We start from the raw sequence: 22,034 nt of genomic DNA, 5'->3' as shown, positions 1-22,034 counted from the left end.
TTTGCCATTTGCAAGTAATTGTACATTCAGCTGAAACTGACCTTTTATGAGAGCCAAGTGGTAATATAAATGAAATGAATATATTCTTTATTGCAGTAATATAAAAAAGAATGGCCTGAGCTTTTAACATAGTGCTTGACCTCTGGTGTCTGAACACCACCTAATCTCAGGAGTATTTAACAGCATATGATGAAACAAGTACTAATACAGCTTTAGAACAGTTTAACACACTAGCACTTAGACGGGTAGAAAATATTGTACTTTAGGTGTGTTTTTTGATTATAAATCAGACTGACAACAGAAATAAAAGAGGTGATTAGAGACTATACACTGAAGTTCATAATTACATTAATTATTAAAGCATTGCCTTTTCTATTTTAAAGTCCCTCTTTCCAAAATACTCTAGCATAAAGTCATACTGGGAAACTCCAGATGCTGAGATATAAAATTCTCTTTCAAAACTGAATTATTTATAAGCATTCAAAACATGCTATTTCTTCTCAAAGGCCCTGATCTTACAAACATCACCTTTAGGTTTTAGATGTGTATACATAAGTTGTATTCCCTTTAATGGCATCACTCACATACAAACCAATAAAGAGGTACAGAAGTGACTGCAAAGATAGGTCTTAGGAAAGCTGCACTTCCTTCTACCTACATGCACATGCCAATTTATTAGCATGCACCATGCACTCACAACTGGAAAATAAGGGAGGCCATAAAGAGAGGTGACCAGAGAGACTCTTGATGCTGCAATTACTACAACTGCAACAGAGGTGAGAGGGGGTCACACAAAATGTGGAGGATACAACTACAACAGCATTCAAACAATAAGGAAGTTTAAAGTTCACATGAAATTCCGTGTTCATCTTCACTGCCATCATGGAGATCAGAAGTGAATTAATGTATAATGGCCCAAAACAGATTTCACAAATTTGCACTGAATATAGTATTTATTTTAGCAAGGTTATTTCTTTTTTAACACTGCTGAGGCAACCTCACAAGGTGTCTGTCTGTGAATCCCCATCTACCTCCTGGTCTACAGGCACTTTCTTCACACAGCTCTCAGTGAGGGCAGCAGAGAAACAGTAAAAGAAGGCATTAATGAACAAGTACTTGAATACAGACTCAGCCAGGAGGATTTTCCCTATTCTGTATATCTATTACTTCATTTTAGAGTACGAAAGCAAAACATTCAGAAATAACATCTTGGGAACATCTGACATGAAATAATAGCTCCATTTCATAGGTAACTACTGAGGTATGATTATTATTATTATCATTGTTGTTATTATTACAACTTAGGAGCTACAAGCAACTGTGTTATGAACGTTTGCTCGCTTCAGTCAACGCCTCTGTATTATGCCAGTATAAAGCCTATTCATCAAAGCACAATTTCAAGTGACTCCTGACCTTCAAAATGAAGGGTTTGCTTCTGCTTTCATTTCAGTCACTTTGACTATGGTGACTGTGTTGCCAGAATCTCACCTCGTCCATCATCTGTTCAAGGGAACAAAGTTCACATGCTTCTTACACAGCATTTAGAATTCAACATCTTTTCTGCTGGATGCTTTATCAGAACAGTTCTAGTTTTTATCTGAATAAACTATTATTCAGCAAATAGTAAAAGCCCCCCAAACAAAACAAAAAAACCAAATCCCAAGCAAAGCCACAACACACAAAACCGCCACACCCTTCACCTTGGAAGTGGAAAGGCACAAAGCAGACACATCTACTACTTCACACAATCAGACATTCACTTTCATTCAGAAAATTCTGAGGTAAGGGCACAATCCAACTTTAACTTTGACATTTCATTTTCATGGCTTCCTCTAAGACGATGTAAGTTACTGAAGGCATGGCTGGAGTTAAACAAGTACTGCCAAAAGATGTTTTCTATGATTTTGCTCTTGTGTGTTGATTTTCAAATTACAGATTTTCCTACAGTAAAATATTTCCTGCAAAGTCCTCAGGAGTTCCACTAACACTTCTGAATGCTGGGTCATGGCAACCTGAGTCTCACAGTACAACTCTTTTTAACCCACAGGATACTCCACTCAGAGAGCAGCCCTGAGTAGCTTCTCTCAGGGAGGAGCCCATTTCAAGGACAGCCCAGCACACACTGCAAGCTCTGGCTACTCACTCTGCATGTAACTGATGCACAGAATTAAGCCCACAGCAGCATATCAAGTACACTTCAAATTTTCTTCCTCTGCCCCCCATTCCCAGGTAAAGTTCCTTTATTAAGGACTTACTTTGCTAAACTATGTCAGAAAACAACTGTAAGTGCTGTACTCCAGTGAAGGTCACAGCACCAGAATGTGGTTATTAGACAAGACGTCAGAAACAGAAGGATGATTACCAATATGTTCTATACAATCACACAGAACAATTTAGCATTGCTGTAAAAGTACTGTGAACAACTGTAGTCACATTACTGCCAACTTCAACATATTTCACATGCAACAAAATACTGTAGGAAAACTCTTCCTTACAGAGCGAAAACTGACAACTTTTTTCCTCTGTAACTTCTACCATCTCTGTGCAAGATTGAGTGACAGTATAAATAACGTTACAGAAGTTATCTAACAAGTCTCTTGCACTGCAGTTCCATTCAACAGAGATCCCTCTATGTCCACAACCTCTATAATTTAAACAGATTCTTCACAGCTCTTTACATCAGTATGTACACACTTTGCCACAGTACACAGTCTTCAGTTTACCCTTTCAACAGTCGTAGCTAGAAAATAGCTTTTAAACAAACTACAACAAAAAACATAACTACTGATAAATCAAAACACATAAACCATACAGGGTATTACTATTTATTGTCATATTATTAAGACATTGATGCAAAATCTTTTGAAAACACTGTTTGCTCAGAAATAAGACTGTAATGAAGTTCTTTAAACTCCTTAAAACATGAGGCCTTTGACAGACTACACTTCTGTAACACTAAAAAATTGCTTCCTTAACTGAGTCAGAATGATGGAAAAAAGACAGAATGAAAAAAAAAATAAAAAAAGAAGAAAAAAGCTTCTCAAGCCTGTCCATTGATTGCTTTAACTACATTTCCAACATCTCACCAGGGAGCAAATACAGTGCTTTAACATTAACAAGAGCCCAGACTGCATGAACAGCTATTACCCCACCTTGCAGTGCTGCACAAGAACAACACAACTAGAAACACTTTAAAGCAATCCTAGTCTTACAACAACTCACTTAAACAGCTACAAACAGAACTGCTCAAAAGTTGATATACCAACTAGAAAAAAGAAAGATAAACCACAAAAAAACCAAACTCCTTCAACAGGAAGCTCAGAAAAAATAACTCACACACCCATAAATCATGCACTTAATCATAAAAGCAGATTTACTTATGAAACTTAGCCGGAAAACTACTATTAAATATTTAATTACTCTGAGTCTTTCTGTACTGATACATGTCAACAGAAACTTGTAAATGCTAGGCTTACTTAAAAGTTGCATGTCAACTTTGCACTGTACATTCAGAAAATATATGAAACAATGAAACTTCTCAGTTTCACTTGAGCTGAAAGCAACAAGTGTTTATCCAGAGTTATTAGAAGCCTGAAATTTACTATAATTTCTTTTTTTTAATGTAACAGAGGATATCCTACCATTCTGTCTGATAGCAGCTGGTGTAACAGTGAGCAAAGAGAAAGCATGACTGCATATTCAAAGGATCTGTGGCTCACAGGAGAGATTTCATGATTTCATATAACTGATGAGCAACCTGAATATAAATTACAGGAAAAAGGACAGAAAGACCAGACAATCAGTAAGCCTGAGGGATGAAGGTGCAACATGGAACAACCTTCCTTGTATCTTTGTGAACTACAGCCTTGCTGTCCTGAGATTTTCTACATTTATCATTCCTCATGTAAAGTGCTAAATGTTACACAGTGAATAACTGTGGCATTATTTCACCTCAAGGAAGATAAATCTACTGCTTCCAACTTTCAAGAGGAAGCGAGCAAACCGAGGAGCATCTAATTCACTCTACAAATAGCAAGACCTAACAGCAAAGTGCCAGTGGCGAAGCATAAACCTTTTTTGAGGGCTCAAGCAGTCCGATTTAAGCAGCCCCGGCTCATATCTTCACGTATAATATCTCTCTTTGTAGTGCTCTCTGATCGCTAAAAGAATTTCAGCCCCAAACGTATTTTTATTCATTCAGTGTTCAAGATGCAATACTGATAATGTTGTATGGAAAAGTAGAGAAAAAGAATTACAACAAAAAAAACTGTTCCCAACACCTTCGTAGGCGGATTGCGATATAACCTGTTGTAGGCATGTTTCAACAGACGGAAGAGCCAAGTAACAGGCTGCCGGGGCTGCCGGGCGGGAGTGTGTGGATATGTGTGGGTGCCTCTCCCCGGCAGCCGGTGCCTCTGCTCGATCCGTGCTGCGGCGGAGGCGCCCGCCGGCGCCTCCAAGGGGCGACCCGCCCGGCCTGGGTCCGCGGAGGGGAGCGGAGGGGAGCAGGGCTGCCCTCCTCGCCCTCCTCCTCCTCCTCCGCCGCCTCCTTCACGCCCTGTGCCAGCGGGCAGAGGGCAAAGTTTTCTCCTCCGCACAGGGCAGCAGCGGGGACAGCTGCCACTGCGGACCTGCCCGCTGCCTCTCGCCGCCCGGCTGCAACTCTCAAGAAGTTTCAGCCAGCGAACAGAAACGCGGCTGAGCCAGCCTGCATCCCCGTCATTCTCATCCTTTTTTTTTTTTTTTTTTTTTTTTTTTTTTTTTTAAACCCCCCCCCCCCCCACCCCTTTAGTTTCTGTATTTATTTAATCTTTATCTACACGCACACACACGCTCCTCCGGGAAGCCCCCGGGTGCCACCTGGGCCGGCAGAGCCGCTCCGCTCCGCGCACACACCGCCGCGGTCCCCGGCCGCGCTCCGGTGCGGCGTGCGCGCAGCCCGGCGGCGGCAGCAGCGCCGGCCCCGCTCCGCGGCCGCTGCCCGCTCCCCGCCGCGCCCGGCCCCGTCCTTACCTGCGATCTCCTGGTAGGGCACGCTGGCCAGGCTGAAGCCCTTGGCGCTGTACGCCTGCCGCACCTCGCCGCAGCTCCGCGCCTTGCCCTCGGTCCCCGCGGCCGGCAGCACCGGCAGCACCAGCAGCAGCAGCAGCAGCAGGAGCGGCGGCGGCGGCGGCACCGGCAGCAGCGCCGCTCCGCCGCGCCTCCGCCGCGCCCCCCGGCTGCGGGGGCGGCGGCCCGGGAGCCCCCCGGCCGCCCAGGCAAACTTTTGCGAGGCGGGGGGGAGATGGGCGCGCACACACACACATGCGCGCACGGCGGGGGCAGGAGAGCGGTAGCCTTGTCCCTCCGGCTCCTTCTCCAAGCGCAGAGCGCTCGCCCCACGCCAAAAGAAAAAAAAAAAAAAAAAAAAAAAAGGGGGGGGAACCCCAAACCAAAACCACAAGCAGATACCCCACAACCAAAAGAAAAAAGAGAAAAGGTAAAGGAAAAAATAAGGTAAAATCTCTCTGTAGCTTGTGAAGATTGAAACCGCGGGCGCGTTGCTGCGAGCGGAGTCCCGGGGCAGCGTCAGCGCGATCCGCCGCGGAGCTGTGCCTGCCGCCTCTGCCAGGCTGGATGGAGACGGTGGGAAAGCAGCCGGCGTGGGGATGGACTGGACAGCGGCTCGGAGCGTGCCTGTGTGCCTCTGTGTGTGTGTGTGTGTGGTGTGCGTGCGTGTGGTGCACTGGATGCGTGTGCCTGTATTTACGGGAGCCGGGGAAACCTCTGCTCCGCGCAGCGCTGGAGCAGCCTCCGGAGCCAGGCAGGGAGAAATCCTGGAGACAAGACACAGTGAGGGAGAGCCGCACATGCACACACACACACACACACACACACACACACAGAGTCACATACACACACACACAGAGACACAGAAACGTGCTACACATTGCATCGCCGAAATACTCAATACAGGAGCAGAAAGCAAATCCTGGCGTGGATCGCTGTTTGCTGGCAGAAGGAAGGAAAAGCACCCTCAGCCCCGCAAACTTCCTCCTCACCACAAATCCAGCTGCTCCTGGACCCAAAATTACAAATTGCCTGCTAGCGAGACATCAAAAAGGTACTACTCCTCGGCAGTATTGCTCTCTGTAGTACCAGGGTTAGACTGGCCCCCTTAAATACTTTTTCCCCATTATTATTTGTTGCACACATAAACAGCTGAGCTGACAAGCTAGAATGAGGATTAGTCCATCGTCTAAAGGAAAGAGAAAAGGAAAGGTGTTTCTGTGCATCACGCAAAGAATGAGAAAACAAGAAAGATAGTCCTTGACCTGAATAATTCCTGCCAACCTAGGAGAGGTGAACAGGGGAACAAAACCATAAATTTCCTTTCTGTAAATGAGCATCTGCAAAAAACTGAATGGGGAAGTGAAGAAAATTCCTGCAAGGTTAATTGGCCTTGGGTTAGGAAGAGAGAAAAATAATCTGTAAAGTATTTGGTAGCAAAGTCCAAACTTACAGTTTTAAAAGATATTGCAGTGCTTTTTAATGAGTACTGTAGAGAAGTGTGATGGCTTGTCCAAAGTATAGAGGGAGATATGTCAGGTACAGGATGAAGTGAAGAAGGCCCAACAGAAGAAATAAAAGACCATGATCTTGCAGAGTGACTTATCAGTGAGAAGCCACAGAGCAGTATCATGACATATCATAATTCAAGATACTTTCACATTTAGATAGAAAATTTTGGGTGCCAGTACTGCTGTGGTGTCACATTAGCTGCAGTGTTAGTTCTGGGTCACAGCTGGAGGTCTGTGTTCCTCCAGCCTCCCTTCCTGCTTTACCTCTCCCACACTGTCATTCTTCTTCTTCCCTCTCCTTTTCCCTCCCATTCCCCAACAGAATGATGCTGCTCTGACACGGCTTGTGCATACAGCGGGTAAGAAGTATTTGTGTATGTTGTAACAGTGTCAAGTGCTATCACTTCCACCAGAGCACTGGATGCAAGTGAACCCCTCTATAACAACCTACAAATAAGAGAGCTGAGTGTCTTAACCAGCCCACTACAAATAACAAGCTGTTAGTACATGTTAGTGCCCCATATCTGTGACAAGTTAGACATGGTTTGTGTATTTACTGTGCAGAAAAGTTTTGACAGATCTGTATATAAGATCTCAGGGTGTGCAAGATACACGGAAGATGCACTCAGTTCACCCCAAGACAGGATCAGAAGGGTGTTATAAATGTTAAATTTACCTCATTTCTTCTGGATTGCTCCGTCTTCTACGCTGTGGTCAAAGCCAAGCATTATTTTACCACATATTGAGCATGACATACTCCCCCACAATCCAATCTTCAGAATTTCTCCAACCCACAGGAAAGTCAATTGACACAGATTCAAATATGCAAATAAGAAAATCAGCAAACTGTTTTGAAGTGCACAAATCATCGTAAAAGAGCAAAAGAGATCCTGTGATTAATTTAGAGGTGCCTCTAGATAGTTGTTTTGTAAGAAAAATATAAATCTGCCAGAAAAAAAATAGAGCATGTTCACTCCTGCGTTTTTTGCAAATACCGGTTGAATTCATACCATTGTTAGTATAACTAGACTTTTACATAAGGCAATGACAGCATGATATAACCTTTATATAACATGGGAAACTTGTTATGGGAAGGTCAAGCTCTGTTCCACCTTTGAATCCTGCCTCAGATGCAAGTGGCCTAGACAGCCAGTTGTGCTGTAGTCCTAAATGTGGAAGGAATGCCTGACTCTCCCAGGAGCTCATGTTTAAACACAGGTATTTCTTTGGCTTCAACAAATCCCCTACTCATCACATGGGAGAATCATAGTGTGTTCTCAGTATACTTGTAATTAATTTTCTACCAAGTGGAAGAGCTCCAAAGAAAGCCCAGGTCGGAATGCACTCTAAGTCAGTGGCTTTAGCAATCACTTAGAAACACAACACCTTCTGCCAGGCAGAACATAGGCATGAGCTAAAAGCTCTCCTATTTCAGGACTCACAGGAGTCCTGAAAGGAGAGGACTGTTTGAGGTGGCCACACCATACTCATCCTTTTCCAGCTGAATCATATAAATAAAACCATAAAACTGGTGTGTTTCACAACTCATGACAAGATCTCTAACTTTGTTTTAAAGCTTTCCTTCCTTCTTCTGGACATGGTGATTAGTGTCTGCCAACTTAAAGCATTCTCTGGCAGAAATGGACTTGATCTTGAGTTGGTGTGCATTGGTGAGGGAGCTTAGACTGCTGAGTTGTTGTGTAAAATGCTGGTTTTTCCTACATTAATTTTAGGTAGGAACACTTTTCAACAACTCAATTCATTTGCATAAGCATGAAAATAAACCTTATATTTTAGTTGTATGGAATATTTTGATCACCAGGGAAAGTTTCTGTGTCTTTTGTATTTCTCTGGAAAGATAAAATAGCACTTAAAAATAAATTTTTAATAGTTTTCATACTTGACAGTCAGATGAAAATCAATCTCTTACCCTCTTGGAGAGCCCCCTTCATCAAACACATTCAATGTGGTAACATAGATGATTGCTTAGAATGAGGACTTTGCAATGCATCTGCTGGCCATGTTTACCACAAGTGGCCTTTTTTTTTCCCTCAAGTTATTCCAAATAGGTGTTCATTCATTTCAAGTTCTACCAATTGTTTTTTTTTGCTAAGTTTATCCTAAAGATCTGCAAAAAATATAGAAGACATGATTTTTAACCTTTGTTTCCAAACACTCATATAAAAAATGAATTAAAATGAATCATTCACACCCAATCATAATAAAAACGTTAGTTGAAAGTGGAACAGCAGCCAACATTATTTCCTTCATCCACTGGAATACTACACATCACGTGGCTGAGACAGTTTCGTGGCATGCAGTAAAGGACTTATGGAATCTCTAAACAATAAGGAAAAAATAAGTATTGAATTGCTGCATCATTTGCAAAGCAGCCATCATCTTGAGCTCTGAACAATTCAAGGACATGGTGGATAAACACGCTTACAGATCTTAAATATTTTAGTGTGTAGTACATAGGTATGAGATTGAGATTGTACAAAGAATTTTTGCTCCTTTTTTCATGTTTTTGAGTTATTTCCCTTTAGAAACAGGATAAATGATGTTACTTTGATTTATTTTCAGGTGTTATCAAAAAACTCTCCTTGTTGTCATGGGTATTAAGGGGACTGCATAGACAAAAGCATCTTTCACCTGACTTGACAATAAAGCTTTGGCAAATGTCAAAACGCTCCATAACTCAGCATCACAAAAAAGAGAAGCTGACTTCTCGATTAAACCTATGCAATCAGTAGATTTGCAGCTTTCACATAATGGATTTCTAGCATGAATGTTTCACTGGTTGAGGAAATAATCAGTAAGATTCTCAGATGTCTGATAGAATTTCTGTTGGGGAAGTGGCTCTGACATTCCAGCTATTTCTGCGGACAGACGACGGCCTCTGTACACAGCACCAGCCCTGCACCACTGCAGCTGCTCTGGGGGTGGGAGAGCTTTTAGGACCTTACCTTACTTTAAAGGGAAGGTCCATCCACACACAGGTTGCCAAAGTATTTAGGGTACAGAACGCATCCTTGATAGTGAGGACCAAGTCACTCACACTCTAGGCTTTGCACACCAAAAGGGAAATCCGAACATGCTCATTTTACTGCAAAACCATGGAGAGGTATGAAGGCACTTGTTCTTTTTTAGGTCTACAATGTCTGCTCCAGGTGGATGTTGTTCTTTAAAAGTCCAGAAATGGTTAGCTGCATAGTAATGAGGTAACAACTTGATTGAAACTGAGGTTTTATGTCCCAATAAAACTTTCCAAAGAGCAGTTCAATGAAGGCATACATTGCAGCATCAAAAGGTGCCTCTTAACTGATTTTTCGTGTTCTTTCCAGAGCCTTCATAGAAAAACTTTCTCCACGTAGCACAGACTGCTCTTACTTAGCAGTCTGTGCTAGAAGGTGAAACTTTAGGTTTTTTCTTTGTACTGAATGGTATTTGCTGTAAAATTAATGCAAAGCCCAGTTGTTTCCAAAATGTGAGCTCCAGAGGCACAGGTGTGAAAAACTCATCTTTCTCTAGAAGTTGCACTCAAAAATAAAATTGTCAACACAGCTGCTAGGTAAGTCCTCTTAGAAAACATTTTCAGATTCCTGGCCAAGAAAACAGACCTGCTACATACACAGAATAATGAAATATGATCAGCTTTCTTTCTTCTGAAAATTTTCAGAGACAGAAGGCAAAAAATGATCTAAGATTCCATATGCTCAGTTATGCATAATATAGGAGGCTTAGGCTCCCATAAAAAAAGGTTTATAAGTGGTAATCAGTGATGTCATATTAATTACAGGCAATAAGCAGTAGTGGTTGCTCTTGAAATCTGCAGGCTATGCTATTTTGGGAAAATCGCCGCTTTTTATATTAGCTGTTCATTTTATGAAACCTTTTGTGAGCTAATAGTAGAAGTTCATGCACAGAAACTGAATGGGTAAGTCAAAATACCTGGACAGAACCATTGCTCCTTTCAGGTGAGAATCACTGCAAACAATCCAGGGCTGTTGTTCATAGTCAAAATTTTCCAAATTTCTTTTTTCTATCTACTTATTTAAGGTAGTGTCATTTAATCTGCCTAAACCTCGATGTATAAAATACTGAACTACAGAGTACACTGAAGCAAAATCACAGAGTCAAAATATTCAATTTGCAATATCTTATCACTAGAAAAAAATTTAGCTTTATTTAATTTGCAATACCTTATCACTAGAAAAAAAGGTAGCTTTGTTTAGATCATAGTCTTGAGTAATGAAAAAACCCATAGGTATTCATTGGGGACAATTTTCATTCATATTTTATCAATTTGCAGTATCATTTTTTTTTTCTGTTCAGCTGAAATTTAAGGTGATAATTTGCAATAGACAGAATATGGGCATTATTTCTGGTATAAATGTACAGCATAATATATGCATTAAAGCTGTGAATGTAAGGTTTATAGTTTTTGAATTACCATTTCCGAGCAATGTGTTTAAAAGTATATGGTATGTTCTCTGACAAAGATCAAAGGGCTTAATATATTTTGTAAGTTACAGCTATAATGATTGCATTTGCAAAAGCTGTAATTTACTGGTATATTTCCATAATGAATGGGAGCCTAACGAGTCACACAAGCTGATATATTCAGCAAAAATACGGGACATCTTAGACTTGACTTGGAATGTGCATTATGATAATAGCTGCAGTTTTGCTGGAGAGTAAATTTTCTTTTATTTCTTGGCATGCTTACCTTGTCAGTCTTCTTGGGTTTTTCAGTTTTCTAAACCAAAATATATTTTAGGAATATCAGCAAATGAAGGGTGGGAGGAGGTTGCAATGGTGCATTCATTCCCGTAGACACACGTGTTCTGAAAGGCTGTGAGAGAAGAAAAGCCACATTCTTAGGTAAAGGCAGGCAAGAAACCTGAGGATTAAAGGAAGATACACCTCAGGCACAGTAATATAATTTCACTTTCCTTGGTCCTCTAAATGGAATTATGTCATCACCTTGGTGTCATGCAGTGGGCATGACATGCCATAATCAAAATATTGTATAGCATGTAAAAGAATTGCTGCTATAGTTTCTTTCCTGTGGATGTTTAATACAGATTTACATGAGTCCATGGGAGATTAGACAAGGCAATGGAAAAGAAATTATCAAAGAATTGCTAAATACACAGCTGACTTCTGGCTCAGGAATAAGTTCAGCAACGAAATGGCCAAGATGAGAGATTATCTGTAGAACTTTGCCCTTTCCATTGGCATGTGCTTTGGGACACTGTTGGAAAAGAGCAGCCTGTTAGGTCTACCCTCTGGTTAGAGACAATACAACCATCCAAACATTACATTCTTAATTTGATCTTAGGTACCTAGAACAGAAGATAACCTAAAAATAAAGTAAATGCTTATATCTTTGGATCTGGGAAAATTACCAGTTTATAAAATGCCTTCAATGAATGCATTTTCCTCCATCAGGAAGTAGTGCAGAGCTCCACTGGATGTGCATGCCTTGTAAATCCCTCATAAACCTCCAGTTTACTGACTACACCCTGCAAATGTTGCAGAAGTTGTCAAAACCTATCCTTTTTTCCACTTCCCACAGTCAGGGCAGTTCACAGGAATTATCGTATTCTACAAGATCCCTGGCTCAACAGTCACTTCCTTCTAAAAGTATGTTTTGCTTCATGGGAAAGCACAGTTCCTTCCTATCATCCCTCCTTTTCAACTCCCTGTGACTTGTTACTGAGTAGTATTCCATGGAAGGGAAACTTTCCTAAGTCCCAGAAGTACTTTGTAGCTTGATTCAACGCAGCTCATGTCTGTTTGACCTTTAAATGGCAAAACTCAGAAGGTTTTATATAATATGAGTGTGTAAGTCTTAGATTTTTTGGGTTTTTTTCTGTCCTCAGGACACTACATCCCACATATGTAGTTAAATAAAAGAATCGCTTCTCCTAAGGCTCCCAGAAACTCTCTTTTATATTTACCTGCACACTTTTCAGATAAATAACCTTATGTTGCTGTTCAGCAAGCTACAAATCCAATCTTAGAGAGGGGAAAAAAAAATCATGCAAAGTTTGCTCCACTTTCTTCAGAAAACTTTTTGCAGATATTACAAAGAAAAGGTCTGTATTCTTTTAACAATGCTCATGTTCAGGGAGTTCTGTTGATTTACAGTTCTGATACAGAAAAATCAGTTATGGGTATTGATCTGTCCTTATTCAATTTTTTGTTGGTTAATTTAGTGGCAGCTAGCTTTTCCTGTACTGCTTCAACGCTGCTTTGTAGTTCCCAGCATTACCTTTAACTCTTCTGTGAAACTTAGACATTCTATTCAGCCTCCCTCCAATTTTCAGACAGTAGCTGGCTTTAATTATAAAACGTGCATTTGTTAAACAACTCAGATGCTATATTTTTATTTCTAGGCTCACAGGTTTTAGGAGAATGCCTTTTTCTCTGGAGATTATTTTCATTATCCTCACACGAACCCTTCATCAAAATGCTACAGCTTATCTTCCTTTGATAATTTTCACCTCTGTCAGCAAAATTATCATTAGTATAACCATAGCATCACCTTTTTTTTTTTCCTCAGAGCTCAGTGTCTTAATGTTAAGATTTCAAAAAAGTGCTAAGAGAGGGAAGTGCAGGAGTTTATTTGCAGAAAGCAAGAAGGAAAAGGAAAAAAAAAACAAAAAGGAAAAAAAAAAACAAAAAGGGACACTTTGATTTCCCACTTCAGCTTCCTCTGCAGCAAGTACAAAATTGTGACCCTTAAAAATACATCCGTTCCAAAGCAGATAAAACACAGTAGAGAGATTGTGGGAACGCAGCAGATAAAGGGAGGTATATTAGTATAGGAACCATCGATCTACCAACTTCTTATGAATAGTTTGTTCCCCAGTGACACCTAAGGAGCATAAGACCCTGTGGGCACATAAGTAGCATGACAGGTGGCCAGTTGCCTCCAGGCAACCTTTGAAAGACCATTTGCCTAACCTGAGAAGGCACAAATAATTGACTAACACACTTCAGTTATCTGACAAAGTCTTAGGGTTGTGTACTTGTGAAGACAACAGGGTTGCACCCTTTGTTTGCTAGTAAAGAGAAGGTGCTGAAGAGGGAGCCTGGAAATCTGTGGCTCTGGAGTTGCTTTCAGCCTCAAATCTATGAAGATTTGAGCAAGCTTCTCTGCAGTCAGAAAGTCAGGTAGCAATTCCTTAAGAATAAACAGAAAAAAATGTAAAAGAGATTTTTCTGTGTTATCTGCAATTCCAGTGGGAGTTTTGTGTATGAAGATTGATGAATATGCAGAAAGTCATTAAATCTGTTTGTATTGTTTTCCATTATTGTTAGAAAAAAAAATTGGGATTCTTACACTTCAGTATTGCTATTTGTAGAAAGGGGGGCCAGATGACTTTCTGAAGTCCCTCGTAACATATATTATTCTATAACTCCAAGTCCTCAATGTGATATTCTAATTCCTGGGTGAGAAATAAAGTTGTACAAAGAAAAAAAAATCCTGAAAATTTCTGAAAAGTGCTTGGCATTCAGCTCAATATTTCTTTGTTCTTCCATAGGATAGGGGTCACAAGCATGACAGCAGTGGCTCCTTTCTCATGGCTTGTGGAACTGGAGCAATGAAACTGTTTTGGGACGATTGAAACTGGTGCATACTTTTTTGAGGTTGAGCACAAGAGCAGTGCTGCAATGTCTACACCTAGAATCCAGCCTTCTGTATTTTTTTTTTCTTTCTGGACTTTGTTATTGGATCTTATTTTCTTTCAGTGCACATGTGGTGACTGGACTCTTCTCAATTCAAGAAAAAAGCTTTAGCTGATACCCTTCTTATGCTTCCTTAATAAGTGTGCTCTTCTGTCTACCTAGAAAGGTCTCCTGCTGCTTGTTTTCAAGTTAAAATGAGTATAAATACTACCACAATAAATATTTGCAAAATACATAGCTGATAAAACTCACAATTCTTAAGAGTGGCTTTGGAGACCTCCTTAGAAACCACAGGTATCTTAATGTTAGTTTAAGTGAGCCTTGGTATCTTGGCACATACTATGCAGATCCTTTTGTAAATTTTTTATTTCCAGAGAAGTGTTACAGAATTGTCTTATGGTGCTTTTCCTACATCATGTATCTTTTCTTTTTTTTAAATGCAAAGTTAAAAAAAAAAAAAAAAACCAAAACCAAACAAACAAGCAAAGCTTGAAAAATCAAGCAAAACTCTTCCAGAAATCACGAGTTTTAAAAAAAAAGTATATCAAAATACTCTAATCTCAGTAGAACTATGGCAATTGATTTCCTCACAGATACTGTCCCTGCTTGTAATTTACTAGATGTATGCAAATTGCATATGTTCAAATGAATATGCTAAAAGTTGCATAGTTAGCCTGGCCACGTGCAGTAGATGCATTTGGGTGTACGTAAACCATCCACGTGCAGAGTCCTTTGTTTGGATTTCTGTTTAGATTTACCAAGGTCTTATGACTCCAGCTGCTGAAAAATTCCAGATCAATAGCCACAGAAAACTCAGATAACTAATAACAGGCAAAAACATATTACCAAACAATGGATAGTAACAACTAGAACAACTGACATGTATAGAATGGGCTAATGCACCTTCCATATCTAACCAGACAATAGAACAAAATATGTGAATAATAAAAAGGAATGAAAATGCAAAAAGATTCCTTGTTATTGCTAGAATTTGCACATTCCTCTTCCTAATGAGTCTGTGCGTTCTTTCAGCGAAGAAACCAGTGTTCCAAAGAAGTGTTTATTTGAAACCAGTGTTCCAAACCTGTCCAGCCCTTGTTTCTGGTAGGGAAGAAGTGTCATGTCCCTAATCCCCAGGACTACACCCAAGAGCCTTGAGGAGCCCCTGAAGTTGTGTTTGTCCATGTCGTGTCTGAGTCCTAGTAATTCCCCTCTGCGCATCAGCTCAAGGACTACATCTGCATGCAACCTAAAATCTTCATACCATCTTGTCAGAGAAGCTTAGGGCAGAGCTTCGCTGCATTATATCTGTAATCTACAAGTCTGAACATTACTTGAATACCAAACCATGCACATCTTGCAAAAATGCAGGGATTAAGCAAGAGACTTAACAACTTAAGTCAAAACACCGGGGACGTGTAAGGCACATGCAAGTATTTAGCTGAAGAGCACATTTCCACACCCCTTATGCTATCTGTCCACCACATGATCTTCTTTTTTTTTTTTGTTTTTTTTGGGTTTTTTTTGTTGGTAATAAAGTTACACTGGCACTTTGAAATACAGGGTGATTACTGGAGTGAAAATGAGCATGATGAATCCCATGCAGTGTACATTTTCTGCTGTGGTGGATAAGAAAGATTTCACTCACTAACTCCATTGTTATACTGAATTCATCCCTGAAATACATTTGCAGAGCTTCTAGAAATATGTTTATGTGCTCTCATAAAAGTGGCAGATCATCTGAATTTGAAAACCATGATTTCATATTTTTTAAATATATGTGGAAGCAAGCACAGACAACACAAGAAAGAATTTTTCTTTGCACCTGCAGAGATAGTGTCAGGTTTCTGAACATTTAAATATATAGGATATTGTTCTAAAGATAATTAATGGCAAATTATTGAATACTGCCTTGAATACTGCAAATATGCCTGTAACTGTCCTTATAGAAACCATGCTCAAGCCTAAGAAATTTATGCTCAAATTGCTGGCTTACATTATCAATGATAAATTGTTCTCAGAAAAGAATGACAGTTTATCATGAATTTATGAAGCTATAGACATAATTATCATATTTTTGTTCTATTTGATAAAAAAAAGATCAAGAAAATATGTTCCAAATCATCAAGAGAAATGGTGCCATTCCTTGGTTTCAAAGGTGATTTGAATGATAAAATGAGTTCTTTAAAGTGATGCTTTAGGTTGAGAGTTTTCAAACTTGTATTCTATACACTATGCATTAAATTAAATTTGTATATTAGCTTTATATTCTGATCTGAGTTTGAGCATTTTTTACATGGAGAGATTTATTACTAAATTTTTGGTCAATAAAGGAGTCAAACTTAAGACATGTATCCATTTTTCTTTCCCTGAAAATCCTTGACAGTTGCATGCAACTTCTATAAAAAGAAACAAAAGTGTTGTAAGTCAAAATCTCATTTACCACATTTAGTACATGGGAGTTTTATTTGATTTTGTTGTTGTTCTTGTTTGGGATTGGAGTTTCTTTGCTCCAAGACTTAAAAAAAATGAGGGAGGAAAAAGAAATTTTAGACTTAAGAAAACATAGGGAAGTTAGATGATTTTATAAATTGTGGGAAATTGGGGTTTTATATAAGGTTTATGTATAATAACAGGATAAAAATATTTATTAATTGAAAAGCAAAACTTATATGCAATATCTTTGTTAAATGAAAGTAATTGATCACTTTCTAGAAAGGCTTTAAGTTATGTGGCTACCTGAAATCTTAAGTTACAATAAAGTTATAGTGAGGAATGGTGCAAATTTCAAATTAGTGTGCATAACTCATTTGTCTACCAAATGAACCCATGGTAAGAAGCAGAAGAAATACATATAGAAAAAAAAGATACATCAAATAAATAAAAGCAATTTAAAAAAAAAAACCATAGCTTACAGGATCTATTAGGGTTTTTTTCTTTGCAATGTTTATTAATAATTGGCCACTCGGTTCTGCTAGGTAGTGCTACAGGTAAAGAAGATAACAGCCTAAAGTCTTGATGAGAAATAATCACCAGATTTTATCAACAGACTTTTAGTCCCCACCTATATTTCTTCATAGTATCTGCAATTTTATTGATTGCATTTCTCTGTTTATTGCAGAGTCTGTGATTAAAGATCCAGCTGGCAAAGGTGACCAGTGTTAATCAGACCCTATCTCTCCTGACAGTGATCACTGCAAAAATTTTCTCTGTGTAAAATAAGCATCAGCCCTGTACCTGGGAAATATTTATGAAGGTATTAGTTTAGCAGTAGGTGAGATGTTCTGCAGCTAGCAAATCTTGGCTAAAGAATTAGCACTTTTTAACACTTGGGAATTTTACAGAATAGTTATTTTCCAAAGGAACCAGGATATTTAGGCTCAATAGGAGAGGATGATGCTTACATCAAAAGTATCTGAATAGGAAGACACTGACCTCAGTTTAAATCATTGCTTACAAAACTTTAGTGACATATTCTACAACCCCACACTGTGACTCCATATATTTCCACTTCACTTTAAGTCACAAAATACATCTGAATCTCCAAATGGTCAAATATAGAATGTTAGTGATTTTAGCTGATGAGTGAAGCCAGACATTCTCATCTAAATCATCCCACAAAACATAAACAGATAAGTCTTTCATTGTATAAAGCTCCCAGTATCTGTTATCCTATCTTGTGCTTCTGAAGGAAAAGACTGCATATAATGTATGTGGAACTAATATTCCTCCTGGGGGGCCACCCTTCATCAGATCAGAGTTATGTCCTTTTCTGGTTTTCTTATAGATGGTACTCTGTGAATGCCACAAAGCATAAGGTACAGAGTTTAATCATCATCAGCTTAAAAAAAGAAAATTAGTTTTTCTTTTCAGGAAGAAAAAAGTCCTTTTAAAACTAACTGTCTTAAATTCATTCAAGATGCTACTTCTCAGTAAGGAGTATGCTGATGAAATGAAATGTTGACAGACTAATAACAATATTCATTTTACTTTTACAATTGAAAATATATAAAATGAATATTCACAGCAAGAGATCAAAACCTTGGATTACATGAAGAAAATGGAGAAAAAATATTTATTCATCAGAAGTAATACTATAAAGGATGAATCAATCCTTCTCTTTACTAGACCTTCATTAAAAAACAAAGAAGGAGATCATCTTCTTTGGGGGAAAAAACCAAGTGCTTAAGGTAGATGTTCTTTTGATTTAAGTTTTAGCATCCGTGCAATAGAAATGTTCCTGTAACATATTTATTACTAGAATATGTTTTTATCATCTTAATCTCTGTGATCTCTGAGAAAAAACATTCTGTGGGTGGTAGAATAATGTCATTTGAGTCACAGCATATTTCTGCAGATGCTGGAAAAGGACAGTTTTACTGACAAATATTTACCTATTTAAAGCAGCCAACAAAAGTACATAGTATTAAATCATCTCAGTTTTATTACTCATCTGAAATGGTTTAGTACACCAAATTCCAACTTAAAAATCATTCAGAGTTCCAACACAGGAACAAGTGTCAATGATTACATCCCATCTCTGTGATACAGGAGACACAGAATGTAAATTTTACATTGGCAGCACTCTCCCTGCTTTCATTTTTTTTAAGACTTTATTTGCATATAACTGAGCTGTGGCAGAAACTGCCTGTGGTAGTAGTCCTCTTCACAGACAGAAAACAGAATTTCTCATATACATGTGCTCTACCAGGGTGGATGTAAGCCCCTTCTCTCTCCCTGATGCAGTGAAGCCTTCTGACATGCTGACAGCAAGCAGGTGAGAGCATCAGTGACTGAAAACATTACCCCAGCAGCAGAGCACACTTTACATTGTTTTTTGTGCCTGTTCAATCCAGAATGATTGTCATACAAAACAAGGGTTCATTGTCCTTTCTCATACTTTTGCCTGGCAGACATAGTATGGTTTGTTCTGGGAGATGTCCCACTTTTTAAAGTCTTTTACAAGAGGTGGTTTTTGTTTTCTTCATACTGTGTACACTTTAGAGAATTTGGACAAATTCTGCTAGTTACAGCTTTTTAGATATTTAAGTCTTTCTTAAATGTCTCTTTTTCATCCTTCCTGAGGATGTAATTATATATCTCACTCTGCCTCAAGGTGAGGATTAATCAAAGGTGTTTTCATTACTCCTACCCCATTCTCTTTCATGCTCTTTCCACTCTGTGGATCACCAGCATAGGTCGCTCTCCCAACTGATGTCCTTCTGCACTTCCATAATGTCACAAAATAAACCTTGATCATGCTTTGGAAAAAAGAAGCGATGGAAACCCAAAAATGTAAAAACAAGGAAAAGGGCTGCTAAGATAGCAGGTGGGTCTTCATCCTATTTTTCTACCCAGGAAAACTTGAATGAAAATACAGATTCATGGGTGCATATGCCCCACTGAAGCGAATGCATCCTAATTAAAGTAAGCTGGATTTCCACCCACAGCCAGTAAGTCTGAGCTCCTCTTTTGTCAACAAATGCCAAGCAGCAGCAAAACATGATAGCCAGTAACCACTATAATGGGAGAGGGAACAATTCCTCTTCCCACCCAGCTCTGTATCACGTTTTCTTCTCCTCCCCTCAGTGGTGGCAAAGGGAACATCCTCTTGACACAGATCCACTCCCTTCCTAAACTTTTCCCCACAAGCTGATTCAGATAATTTACCATCTGTCCCTGCTGTAACCTCAGTGGCTGCAGCTTGCAGTACCAGGCTCTTATAATGTGTCACATATTAACATGCTAACCTTTTCAGAGTTAAAGGTAATGGTTGAAATAGGTCAAAAGATAGAGTACTTATGCTTTACAAAACAGATTTTATCAGATTAATCAGTTTATGAAATATGATTTTGCAAAGCAATCCAGCAGCTGAAGTGTGATAATCAGTGCATTAAAAATGTATAGAAAAGATTTTTTAGAGACATCAGCAGTCCCAAATCGGAAAACTTGTTATACATCTTTCCACACCTACTCCTTATTATCCTGAATAGCAACACTTCCCTTTTGTCTGCTGAGAAGAGATGACTTGAACCACCTGGTCAGCCTCGGGTTCTCTGATTTTTGCGACAACAATTTTTCCAGGCAATATTCAATACTTTTTGAGGCTGGGATTTCTTTATCCTGTTCTTACAATTTGGGGTTCAAATATGTGGTCAGTACAACAAAACCAACAGAGAGACTATTCACTTACCTGACACAGTCTGACATAATGAAATTTTAACTCTGCACTTGCTATGTTTCAGTCAGTAATAAGAAGATAACAGAAAACAACTCACTGGGCAGTACGTAATGTAAAAATACATTGGTAACATAACACACAAAAGCAAACCCTTGAGAGAAACACCAGTAACTCATTCTTGCTATAACAGAGCAATATTTCAAATCAATTTACTTCATATCCATGTAACTTTTTATCCTTGGCTGTACTGTGAGGTTGTAAAGACTATCACTTATTGACATAAAATACATTGTGGATTCAGTTAAATAGACTGGGGGGATTTAAAAGATATAACCAGGATACTTTGTAATACTTCCTTTTACTGAACATTCAGAGTTCATCTAGTAAATGGGGAGATAGAATTGTTAATCAAGAAACAATGAAAAATATGAGCTGACCTTAATAAAAATCATTAGGTAAAGTTATGAAGTAGTTTAATTAAGAGAAATTTAATATTAGCTGATTCAGATAATTTACCATGTTGAGCATTCAAGCTTATTTCAGTAAGGGAGAGAAAGAATAAAAAAAGGATGCAGTACAGCACAAAACTTTGGCATAATTTCATTATTTTTCCAAACTCCTATAGCAAATCACATATCTTCAAATGAATTTCCATTTTCTGTTCACACAACAGAATTCAAACAGCACAGAAACTTTGAGGTTGCTGGTGACCTACTTGCATAATGCAAATTCTGTAAAAATACACAGGATCTGTAATGAGTAAAACCAAGGACTTGATTTGTCATTGGGACAGATAGAAAACCTGGAAACACCGAGCTATGTTTTTCATGCTTATAATTGCAAACATACATTATTAAATCATCTCTTTACACCAAGTAAAGCCTCTCAAACTTTGTAAATCAAACATACCAATGATTTTTTTTAAGCTCAAGGTTCACTCTGGCTGCCACACTTGCAGCCTCCCCAACACATACCAAGTCCCAGGAAATAACTTGTCAACAAGTTGACAACACGATGTCTGCCTAAATTCCAAGTAAATGCACGTGTACAAGCCACACAGTGAATGCATGAAATTATCTCACTGAAATAAGGAAATAAGGTACTAATGGGTGCCTCATGTTTTTTAGACTAGAAGACTACTCAATTTTTTTTCTTTTGTCTTTTTCTCTTGAAAAAAATACTTAATAGATGTATTTGAAAAACTTACATGTACATTATTTCTCATGATCTAAGCAGCCTTCAAGTTTTATATAATTCATTTCAATTTTCTCACTTGTTTTTTTATTCTTTTGAGCAAATGAAATTAAAAATAAGGCAGTATAAAATATGAAATTAACCCTGTTGTTCTTGCTTTATCAGTTTTGACCATGCTTCTCATTCAAAGAACTTTTTCTGGCTTTCAGACTTATAGTTCCAGCTTCATCCCTAGGGATTTCAGTATCTCAAAGTCTTCTAGAAATTCTCCTTGCAACTGCTGCTCAGGGATGCTCGTGACTCTACTGTCCACACTCAAAAGCAGAGCATTATTTGCTGGCATGACGGATTTGTGCTCTTGAGAGCATTTGCAGCTCAACCAACTTATGACAAATGAC

At 38.9% G+C, this 22,034-nt stretch overlaps 1 protein-coding gene across 1 annotated transcript in view; it reads right to left on the bottom strand.

Annotated features, from left to right (window-relative positions):
• The window catches only part of GPC6 (glypican 6), a 716,537-nt gene extending 711,231 nt beyond the window's left edge, over positions 1-5,306 (bottom strand). Inside the window, 2 exon segments of the mRNA XM_041423396.1 lie at positions 5,014-5,147; positions 5,149-5,306. Coding sequence (XP_041279330.1) covers positions 5,014-5,147; positions 5,149-5,306 — 292 coding nt within the window.
• Positions 5,307-22,034: the final 16,728 nt, after the last annotated feature.

Source organism: Onychostruthus taczanowskii, unplaced genomic scaffold, assembly GCF_017590055.1.
Source record: "Onychostruthus taczanowskii isolate IOZ18803 unplaced genomic scaffold, ASM1759005v1 scaffold77, whole genome shotgun sequence".
NCBI classification, from domain to species: Eukaryota; Metazoa; Chordata; class Aves; order Passeriformes; family Passeridae; genus Onychostruthus; species Onychostruthus taczanowskii.
Note: the sequence above shows the minus strand (reverse complement) of the source record. Positions and strands in the feature narration are given on the sequence as shown.